At 39.2% G+C, this 12,114-nt stretch overlaps 1 protein-coding gene across 1 annotated transcript in view; it reads left to right on the top strand.

Annotated features, from left to right (window-relative positions):
• Positions 1-10,601, top strand: part of cdc20b (cell division cycle 20B) — a 28,891-nt gene extending 18,290 nt beyond the window's left edge. Inside the window, exons 6-12 of the mRNA XM_004910356.4 lie at positions 3,176-3,298; positions 3,709-3,905; positions 4,966-5,060; positions 6,822-7,047; positions 7,160-7,285; positions 7,430-7,547; positions 8,546-10,601. Coding sequence (XP_004910413.1) covers positions 3,176-3,298; positions 3,709-3,905; positions 4,966-5,060; positions 6,822-7,047; positions 7,160-7,285; positions 7,430-7,547; positions 8,546-8,649 — 989 coding nt within the window. The 3' untranslated portion in view covers positions 8,650-10,601. The remainder of the gene's footprint in view (positions 1-3,175; positions 3,299-3,708; positions 3,906-4,965; positions 5,061-6,821; positions 7,048-7,159; positions 7,286-7,429; positions 7,548-8,545) is intronic.
• Positions 10,602-12,114: the final 1,513 nt, after the last annotated feature.

Below are 12,114 nucleotides of genomic sequence, written 5' to 3' on the forward strand. Positions count from 1 at the left end.
GCTATCTCAGAGCTCATGTTGCATAGATGAAAGTAACACAGAAATTGTTGACCCGGCCATACATTTAAATGTTCTCTTGTTTGGCGAGGTGGGTGGCCAGCCAAACTAGGCTGATCTGGTCCTTGGCCTAGGGACCAACAACCAGATCAGACTTTGGTCATAAGAAGACCTGTTGGGTGAGGATGTCATCAATGCACTGATGTACTGTAGTCCTTGCCCAAGGGGATATTCAAACTTTGAAATCTGGCTAATTTTTGGTGGCATCTTTTATTTGCCCATGTATTGCCAGCTTTAGAGGCAACTTCAGATAACTGCACAAGCAGCTTAACATTCATATACTTGCTACCTGTCTCTCTGAATCCACTTCACTTTGTTTCCTGCCACAGGAACTGCTTGTTATTTTCTGTCTAACTGAGACGTGTGGTGTGAAGTTTGAGTAAGTGATGGCATATTTTTTACTAGCTGCTTAGACAAGTGAGAAGAGAAGCTGTTAGTGTAGGGGGAATGTGGCTAGAATTTAAAGATACATAATGAAAGACGATAGGCACTTGTGAGTCAAAGGACCCTTTAGAAATGTGTGCATTGCTGCATTTATAGGCCTAAAATGTAACCCCAGTTAAATCAGATTTAACAAATACATACATATTTTGACTGGCCACTCCTGGGCCACATAACAATTGTGCAGCACATAATAATACAGCCTTAACAAAATCTGAATGGTTATTACATACTGCAGGGAGTCACTAAAGTCTGTACCAAGGGTGAATTTCCCTTATGTACCAATAGGTCCACCTCCTGAATGTTTGTTTTTGTTTTTAGGAATTTTAACACAGCAGAAAATTAGATTTGGGAATAAAGAAGTTTGCAGCCAGAGCAGTGCCATGAGAGTGAAAAATAATTATACATGGCGTTCTTAATATAGCTGTTAGATAAATAGGGAAATGAAGAATAACAGTATGGGTACTGTGGTTATTTATATTAGATAAAGAACCTTGAGTATGAGGCTGGTGTTGGGATAATTAGCACCCTATGCAAAATAATGCAGTGTGCACCATCAACTGTACCCCTTCCTTATGGCACCCTGTACTACTGTACAGATCTAAAGCTGGCCATACACGTGGCGATCCGACGATGTTTCGTACGACCATCGGTCGCACGAAACATCGTCAGATCCGCCACACACCATTCACGGCTGAATCGGCAGGTAAGGAGGTAGAAACAATAGGATTTCTACCTCCTTCTGCCGATTCAGCTCTGAAGGGAGAATTTTGGTCAGGCGCCTTCTATGGCGCCCGATCAAAATTTTCTAACTTGGCCGATCAGCGAGCCGACCGATTTCAGCAGCTTCCTGCGATATCGGTCGGCTCGCTGACATGCCATACACGCACCGATTATCGTACGAAACGAGGTTTCGTACGATAATATCGGTGCGTGTATGGCCACCTTAATGCACCAAATGCTAGCTATGTGGAGTATTCCCATTGGCAGGTAAGATATGCCTTCCCAATGATGGTGCTAATGGTTCCTATGTGATATTATTTGTTGATATGGAGTTTCTAATATAAATAACCACTGTGCTCTTCACTTCACTGGCAAAAAGGATGTTACGTGGCATATGGGGAGATGGTGACAATGGCATAGAGAAAGAAGAAAGGCTGAGCGATAAAAGGCTGAGAGATATTGAAAAGCAAAGATGAAAAGATACTTAATGAACATAAACTGAGTTGAGATGACTCAGTTGAAAAGAAATACAGTTCCCCATATAAATGAAAAGTGACACATTTTCTTCCAGCTTGTTTATCTATGGTGCCAACACTTCAGGGTAATGTGCAGCACAATGTTTGGCCATAACTGTCTCCATCTTAAAGGAGAACTAAAACTTTAATTTAATTAATTTAATAATAATTAATGAGCTGGAGAGAGTGCAGAGACTGCAACTAAACTGGTTAAGGGGATGGAAGATTTAAACTATGAGGGGAGACTGTCGAGGTTGAGGTTGTTTTCTCTGGAAAAGAGGCGCTTGCGAGGGGACATGATTACTCTGTACAAGTACATTAGAGGGGATTATAGGCAGATGGGGGATGTTCTTTTTTCCAATAAAAACAATCAGCGCACCAGAGGCCACCCCTTTAGATTAGAGGAACGGAGCTTCCATTTGAAGCAGCGTAGGGGGTTCCTCACGGTGAGGGCAGTGAGGTTGTGGAATGCCCTTCCTAGAGATGTGGTAATGGCAGATGCCTGTTAATGCCTATAAGAGCGGCCTAGATGAGTTCTTGAACAATCAGAATATCCAAGGCTATTGTGATACTAATATCTACAGTTAGTACTAGTGGTTGTATTTATAGTTTATGTATGTGAGTGTATAGATTGGTAGGTGTGGGTTAGGTGTGCTGGGTTTACTTGGATGGGTTGAACTTGATGGACACTGGTCTTTTTTCAACCCTATGTAACTATGTAACTATGACCTGAGGGCACAGCCAGGGAGTTGTTAAGAAATTGCATTACACATTTTTATTTCCAGTGACTCCAGCCTCTTATGGCCTAAATACACTTTCTTGTACATTTTCATGACTAATTTATTGTGCTTTTGCTTTTATAAGTTACCCCTCATGTCAGCCACTTTCACACCTGCTGAATCTTTTCATCTGCCGCCTCCTTTACACAATCATATTGCACATTCTGCCAACCCCTCATATCTCACACTAACTGCACAGCTCTTCTTGCTCTTACTGCACATAACATTCCCCCGCATGTTTATACTGTACCTATACCATTGCATCTCTTTCCTCCAGGTTCTTGGGTTCCCCCCACATTGAATTGCAAAAAGATACAAGCAGGTTAAATGGTGTCTTGCAATGCTAAGGTTTGGTTATAACCAGCGCACATGGATTTGTATGTGATCACATATTTGTGTAGGTTAATATTTACTGTCCAAAACATACAGGCTCTTCCTGAGTTAACTGACCATAGTGTGTGTTTGTGCATGGAGGGAAAGCAAACTTTTCACACTAAGGCAGGGACTGATATGAACAAAATCTGCAAAGTGATATGTAAAAGTTTGACTTCCTATAAATAAAGAATAACCATATAGTTAACAGCTATCTCTGTCTTGCCCACTAGTCAATGGCAGTGGGACTAACATTTATTCATTTGTCAATTGTGTTTTTATACACAGGATGTCTACAAACTAAGAAAAACAAAAGCTTGGGCCAGAAAACTCAAAAGGTCCATATCTGCTCCCACACCATCTTACAGCCAGATATTCGACTCCATATAATTGGCCTTCATAATGACTACTGTAAGTTACATGTACAACACAAAGCAGATATGACAAGTTATATGCAGCCTTAAATATAAACTGCTAAGTATCCCTTGGGGGCTGATTTATCAAATATTGAATAGTTTGGAAGAAATTGCCACATTAATTCCATACCTGTTTCAGTTTGTCAGTATCGCCTTGGTTGCTTTGAGCAGCCAAACATCATTCTGTTCTATTCACTTTGTAAAATAAGAGAAGATAGATAGACAATTTCCAAAAATAAATTGATCATTATTTTGAATGTAAATAGCACAGTAAAGTTGTACTAAGCTTTTATAAATCAGGCTCTTAATGTTTTGCTGTCCCAGCATACTTGTCCAGCTTCAACCTCTTGTAAAAAAAAACCCCTGGCTGATACCAAATATAGATAAAGTATTGTTTTGTTTTAGATCTGAATCTGCTTGACTGGAATTCAGAAAATCTTGTTGCCATTGGGCTAAAGTCAACAGCATATATATTCAGTGGGGAAAACAGGACTGTAACTCAAAAAATACATTTGTCCTGTCCAGCGACATATGTATCATCAGTATCCTGGATTAGCTCTGGAACATGTCTGGCAATAGGAACTAGCAGTGGAGAAGTACAGGTAAGTAATAAGCAGCGCAGTTATTCTAATGCACTCATGTAAAGTTTAGATGATATTGCAATATAGTAAACAGTATAGTGTGTATTGTCCACAAGGGTGTCCCACATTAGTGCAGTTGTTGTAAGATAACCCTTTTTCAGCCTGTTAAGTTGACATCTCTAGCCATATATTAGTGGCAAAAATGCAATGCTAAGGTGGAAGGAGAATAAATTCCAAGACAGCATTGGCTACATGGTCTGACTTGAGTGTCAGTATTTTTTTCAAACCCTATTCATGTAGTTTATTTCTACAATAAATATGCATCAGCCAGTACCTTTTTCACACTAGAACCTGTTTACTTGGTTCCTTTGCTCTGACTGTTTGTAAGTCTTATTTCAGACCCTGGTGGCTACACAACTAGACTAAAGTACCAGAGGCATTAGTGAGGGACAATATTTGTCCAGGGAATTATCAATCCTAGCAGTAGGGTCCACCCTCCATTTTGCTCGAGGGGCACATGCCTAGGGAGAACATATCTAATTAATTGGGGTATATTGTTTAATACATCCGTATAGTCATTGTTTAAATTCCAAACTCAATCCTGTATCATAGGAGCATATATCAGATTAGGGTTGCTTTGTCTATACCTACAGTCCAACCTTGTCTTTAGTCATTGTAATTGCCAAGAACTGTATCACAACCCTGTGTAGGGGTCCTGTTTAGTATCTGCAGATGATCACATAATACATATATTTATTTGTAATAATATAATAATATAATAATTTTTTTATTTATTGTATTTTTTATTTTTTTACTTTAAATATTTAACTTTGAATTACAATTGTCAATGCACTTAGGTTGCTGTCTGTGTCTGGGTAACCAAAATCAGATAAAATGTAATTTAATACAGTCGATCCCATCTGTACTGCCCAGTTACTTGTAGAGCCTATATCTGTGGTTCTGCCGCACCAAACAGTATATAAGCTTTAATATATGTTCTTACACAGGGATTTTCATGATTCTAAAATTATCCTGTCTATCAAGAGATAACATGCTTAGTAAGTTATTTTTTTTTCTATAGCTGTGGGACATTGAAACACAAAAGAGACTGAGAAATATGCTGGGACATATGTCAGTTGTGGGAGCCTTAAGCTGGAATAATCACATACTTAGCAGGTAAGGAGCCCTGCAAATGTGTGGGTAGTATTACTGTTTTAAGGATAAGAAAACTCAGTTTAATGTTTTTAATAATGGGTGACCAGGCGTTGGCGTCACAGTTGGAGGATAAAAAGGTCAGAAGTTGCAGTAACCTCAATCAGCGCGATAACGGAGTGCAGATAACTCAAACCACAAAAAAGGATGTTGTGCTGCAATTAATATATAATTAATATATAAAACTTAAACCACCAAGTATTGGCCCATCAGTGAAATCACTCCATAATAGCAGCGTATCAGAAAAGTTGATCTGTGTAGATTACGTGATAGCAGCATGTCTAAAATGTTGATCTGATTAGATTAAAATTTAGCAATCATTATAGGAATTTCTAATCACCTTTAAATGAAAGTGATAAGTTGGTAATAATGATAATGAATAGTTTATTGCTTTATTTAATAGATTTAAAGAGCCCTGTTGTGTACTGACTGTGTATAAATATTTTTTTTTAATGCTTACCAGACAGTCCTGTTGACCCGGGTGCTCCTGCCCCGAGTCCGTAGCCAGGGGACAAATCTCGTCACAAAACTTCACACATTGGCAGTGCACTCCAGGTCAGCATAAAAAAGCTGCAACAGGTGATATTAAAATCGATCAACCTTTATTTGCACCTCTAAAAAACACAGCTTGAGGTCTTACGCGTTTCGTGACAGCGCACTTCATCAGAGACCTCTCTCCATTTCTTACACATAGGAAATATATACCCATAATCCCACCCAAGACTTCAATTCCTACAATGCTTTGTATGTTGTAAGATTACCAGACCTAAAAGAAAGGAGAATCGCAGAACTGTGCAAGGTATTGTTGGAATAAAAGTGCTCATTCACAATGCCCGATGCAGTGTGCAAAGTGCAAAAGGGTACAATCGGCCATTTTTTTGCACTTTGCCCACTGTGCGGAATGAGCACTTTTGGGCACGCTCTTGTTCTTTTGCATCCATGGGCTTTCAAATGACCTCTAGAGCCTGGACTGGAGGAGAGCTGACTGCTGCAATGTTGTTTCAGTTATGCACAGTTTTAGGAAGGAGTTCTGTGCAAAGAGCCTGTCCTTAATACTTGTCTTAAAGAAAGTTGCTACAGAATTGGCTTAGCTCCGCAGAGTAGTGGGGCATCCAGGGGGCCTAGTCCATTCTGTGGTGTTTGTAAAAGGTTGACATCCCCTTAATATTGATCAAAGTCCTACCGGACTGGTAGAACTTAGCAGAAAAAAAACATTCTTCAATTGAATGCTTTAAAAAAAAAAAAAAAATGCCTACTTTATATATTAAAATGAAGCACTTACTGGATTCTGGGTTAGGCCCAGATGCAGAGATTGGTAGCAGGGATTTTAGTGCTAGTGCGCATTAGTAGTAGTCGCTTCTATTTACAGTAATCTGGTTGGCTGACAAAAAGCCTGGGCATGTACAGAGGCACTTAACCCTCTGCTGGAATTAATCTCAGCTGCTGATCTCTGCATGTCTGTAGAGGAGGAGGGGGTTGGTGACCTCCCTCCACCACAGCAATAGCCCATCCTGGGGTATTGGTAATGTTATTCTTTTGCAATATCTTACCAGTCTGGTAGGACTTGGCAAAAGGTAGATATCACCTATAATTGTTACACTCACTCAATGCATGTAGTATTATTTTCCACTAAAGAAGGTGATTATTATTACTGCTTATTCTTATAATTAGATGTGCTAAAGATAAGCAGACTTGTAATAATACCAGCTTTGTCTTGCACTTCAGCGGGTCACGGCTTGGGCATATTCATCACCATGATGTTCGAATAGCTGAGCACCATATTGGAACGTTGCAACACAAGCAAGGCATCTGCAGTCTGAAGTGGTCACCATGTGGCAACAAATTAGCTAGCGGCTCAAGTGATGGGGACCTAAAGATCTGGCCCTGTGATCCAGGGGAGACCAAGCTTAAGTCACCATTGCTAAATATGCCTCATCCGACTGCTGTAAAGGTAAGAGCCATGTTCTGTCTCTTTAAGTGGGAACAAAATAGATAGATAGATAGTAGATAGATAGATAGATATCCATATAACCGTACAGTTTTTCTGTTCTGTCAAAAACTAGGCCATGAACTGGTGCCCATGGCTCTCCGACACACTTGCCGTGGGTGGAGGCATGACAGATGGGCTCATACGTATATGGGACACAAACTCTGGGAAGAACATTCATTCTGCAAATACAAACTCACAGGTGATCACAGTAGTAACCATAAAAAGGGTTAAGAACAGCAACTTTAGGGGAGAGTGTTGATTTTTCTAGGGTGGAGTTTTCCAGTCTTTTAACATTAACAGTTGTTTTCTTCCTTTACATGTTTTCATATATTTAATGTGGTAGATCTGCTCCCTGCTTTGGCTGCCGCAGACTAAAGAACTGCTTACTGGCCACGGACCCAGCAGAAATCAGATGACTATCTGGCAATACCCTTCTTTGTTAAAAATGAATGATTATTACGGTGAGTGTAAATGTTATGTCTTTTACAATGATGTTAGCCAGCTTTTGGGGACATTCCTAGCCATGTCAAAGCACAGCAGGTGGTTACACTGGACTCCAGAAATTCAGACTTAGGAGCAGTGGGCAGGCGGTTTCATGTCTCAAATTAATTTTTGTGCCACAGCAGATCCTTGCTCTCAATACTCTCTTATTTATCAAATAGTAACAGTTAATTCTGCCCATTTTTGCACTTTTGACCTCTTTTGTATATTTTCTAATTAAAGGAGAAGGAAAGCTACTGGCATATTTTATTGGCAATAGATTAGCTGCAATACTGCAAGCTAGAACGATATATTGACTCTGCAGAATACTTTACTATATACCTGAGTAAACAGCCATAGACGCTCCCTCTGTTTAAGATAGCAGCTGCCATTTAAGCTTGGTCTGATGTCACTTCCACGCATCAGCATGCAGGGAGGGAACAGATCAGAACAGCTCAGATTACAACAGGGATGGGAGGGGGAGGAGAAGTAGGGAGGGACAGAGAAAAGAGAGGATCAAACTGAGCAGGCTCATGCCATGCCCTGAAAGATTTTGCTGGGTCTGATACAGAAGATCATGTATACATAATAGAAGGAAAGAATTTGATGTTTCTTTTCACTGAGAGTAGCTGTTATAGCTGTATTTACATAGACCTTTCTGATAGAGCTTACTTAGTTTTCACCTTTCCATCTGCTATAAGCTCTGAACAGTTAAGGGCCCTAATGCCCTCAACAGAGAAATATCTCGACTTTCTGTAGCCTCCTGCTGCTAAACAGCTGATAAGAAAACAACTATCTACTACAAATATTTATTACTGTAAACATGTGGAACAGCAATAATGTCAGACAGCGAATATTTAATGTATTTTGTAGTTTAGAGGGCTATGCTGTCTTTTGTAAATGTAACCAAGCTGAAAGGACCTTACTGTGGGACATGTGTGCCAAGACTTACACTAGCCACTTGGCACTTTCTTCCTAGGGCACAAAGGAAGAGTCCTGCATCTTGCATTAAGTCCAGATCAAAGAAGGATCTTTTCTGCTGCAGCAAATGGAACAGCCAATATATGGAAGTACGGCAACTGAGAGGAAACAAGAACCCTGAGTGTTTGTTGAAAAAGACTTAAAGTGAACAGGCTTCTTTCTCTGTTAAATTCATGGTGTTATAAAAAAAAAATACCTTCCTGATGCTTTTTATAGTCTGTAGCCACTTCCTCTTTGGCAGAGAAGGAAATTAAGTGGTGTACTTATTTAAAAAACAAACAGTATTATAAACAATTTTTTTAGCCTGTCAGAGAAAGAAAGAGTATGTAGTATATGCAGTTTCCATCCTTTGCATTCTGCCTTTGTGTCCACCCCTCCTTATATAACAACTGAGCTTCTGCCAGGCCATGGCATTTACATTTCCCAGGTCACAAAAGCTAGAGCACTAAAGAGTGCAAGAGTGCAAAGCCCAAGGCCTACTTTTGTGCCTCCGCCAGCTGACCCTGTTGTTTAGAACGCTGCCTTTATATTGTAAGCTCTTGTGTTAAATTATTGTAAGATCCCCGTTTGTTATGAATCAATGCGAAACACTGCGAAACTTGCTGGAGCTATATACATGATGACGATGCCTAATGCAAGCAGCACTCTATTCAAGCGGTTAGCTGCAGGTCTCAGTTCTCGGAAATAGAACACAGAGGCCTGAACACAATATGCAAAGTGCACCAAAATGACTAGCTATGGCCTTTTTTGCCACTTTGCACACTGCGTTCTGCAATATAAATTACCCCCATAAACTCCTAAATACATGACTTTTGTCTGCATTTTACCAGCCACTCAGATGTATTCAGAATGGTCCTCTGAGAAGTTTTGCAATTTACATTAGTTTTCTTATTGTGTTTTCTGAGATAATAGCAGTTCTAGACCGTTTCAGACTCTTTAAAAGTTTTAGCAACCCTATCTAATGCACTTTCTATGGACTTCATTTATAACTCAGTTAACTCTAGGCTTGCTGACCAGAGAGAACTGTTGAGATACAAGCCTGGTATTAGCAGCCTAAAACTTCTAATAACTCAGAAACAGCTAAAATAGTAAAAAAGTAAATCTAAGTAATCTAATCTAAGTTGTAAAAGTGCCCAGAGAAGCACTCAGTAAGTTCACTTAATGCCTTTGCCTACATTTCTAAATTTATATTTGCTGGTACATAAAAATTATACACTCATAAATACAGCTGAGAAAAACAGGGCATATTTACTTATGCCCAGATGCACAGAAAGGGCACTTTGGGGCACTCGATCACTTAGCACTTTCCCCTGCGGCACAACTGTGGTGTGCGCCTCATGCACCTTGTGCCCCCCCCCCCGAGTGCTCTCTAACTTGTGTGACTTGCCTGAGGTACACAGCTCAGCTATGTCCTGTATGCAAAGTGCTACACCCAAGATACTCAAGATATTTTTGCTAAAAAAGTGCAAAAATATCTTGGTTTGCTCTTTTTTTTTTTGCCCTTTACACCTTGACTGTTCTTTGTAAATGATCATTATGCCTCTTTGCTGTCTGTATGGAGAATAATATATTTGTTGATGTAATATGTGTGAAAGTGTAGGTGTTCTTTCCAGCTTGTTTATAGGATGTCGGATGTCGGATTGTGAACTCATAGTTATTTATGTCTTAATTTATATCATGTAGTATGTGTAAATATTAATTATTATCTGTCTTGTATTATTTATTTGTCTTTAAGACAGCTGGGAATACTGTATTTATTGTTATGGAATCTGTAACCTTATAGTGAATTAAATTCTTTACTGTTTGTGGAATTATTGATGTATTTAAATTTCACCAATGAAAATGCTACTGATGCCAGGAGGCACAAAGTGGTATAAAGCTGATGGTGGGGAAATGTTATTTGTGCTACAGGCTTTAGTTTGTAAGCTCCAGTGGGGCAGGGACTGATGTGAATCATAAACAGTTAAGAGCTCTATGAATGTGTCATGTAAATAAAGGATAAAAAAGACAACTATTTGGGAGATCCTTGGAAATAAAGTTGCAGATAAAACATAGTCTCAATCACAGCCCTTAATTTACATCTTCAAGGAACTTTTTTCATGCATGTGTGGCTCACAAACATGTTTTACATCTGAGTGTGGCTCTCAAGTAAAAAGGTTGGGGATCCCTGCTCTAAAGCTTTACCAATGCTGTGTAAAACACAGTAAGGGGCACATTTACTATGGGTCGAATCCGAGTCCGAATGGAAAAAATTCGGATTGGAAACGAACGTTTTGCGACTTTTTCGTATTTTTGCGATTTTTTCGGCGCCTTTACAACTTTTCGGAAATTATCGCGACTTTTTCGTTACCAATACGATTTGTGCGAAAAAACGCGAGTTTTTCGTAGCCATTCCGAAAGTTGCGATTTTTTCGTAGCGTTAAAACTTGCGCGAAAAGTTGCGCTTTTTTCGTAGCGTTAAAACTTAAAAGGCGCGACGTTTTGCGCAAGTTTTAACGCTACGAAAAAATCGCAACTTTCGGAATGGCTACGAAAAACTCGCGTTTTTCCGCAAAAATCGTATTGGTAACGAAAAAGTCGCGATAATTTTCCGAAAAAATCGCAAAATACCGATCATTACGAAAAAAACGCAATCGGACGCATTCGGCCCGTTCGTGAGTAAGTAAATGGGCCCCTAAGTATCAATATCTCCTCCTGCGAATCTATTTTCCTTCAAATACAGGACAATACCTTGCTAGCAAGTAAATATGTTTAAATATGACAATCTGTTCTTCATAAAGCCATGTGGATTAATAATTATAGTGCCATTCCCTTATAATACTGAAAGTGATCCTTTAACAAACCTGCTGTTCTCTTCCTAGCTAACGCACCATGCATATTGGAAATGGAAACCGAAATAGCTGTTAATGTGAAACTGAATACATTTGATCTTATTTAATAATATTATTATACCTATTACATCTGTGCTATATACTGCTTAAAAAACGTGTTGTGATGTGAAAGCTCTTGCGAGCAGGGGTCTCTGATCCTATTGATACTCTTTAAACCCTTGTTTGTTAAGTTGTAAGATCCCAGTTTGTTAGAAATTAATGTAAAGCACTGCATTATTTGCAGGCACTATATAAATAAATGATGATGTGTAACATAAACACCAACGATAACACAAGCAGCCCTTCATGACTGACAAAAGAAGCCTTCTTGGTGAAGCCAATAAGGTGATATTAAGTAAAAATATGAAGAACGAAGTGGGTGTAGAATATAACTTATATTTTTGTTGCTAAACTGGTAGAGAAAACTTTACCCTTTCTCTCTTTAAGGGGTTCAAGTTCTGATCTGCAAGTTCAGCAATGAGGGCACATAAGGCTATGGAAAGCTGGTCTGTAAGCCATTGCAAGCGTGATATTCAACTTATTTTTAATCAAAATATGTTTAAACACTAGAAATATAACAGAAAGAAAAAAAGACTTGCATTGATGATGTATGCATTTCTTGGATGATATTGGCTTAAAAAACCCAAGCATCCCAAAACACTTACTTACCCATTTGACTAACCACTGCTTCATTTGA

Source organism: Xenopus tropicalis, chromosome 1 (genome assembly GCF_000004195.4).
Source record: "Xenopus tropicalis strain Nigerian chromosome 1, UCB_Xtro_10.0, whole genome shotgun sequence".
Lineage (NCBI taxonomy): Eukaryota > Metazoa > Chordata > Amphibia > Anura > Pipidae > Xenopus > Xenopus tropicalis.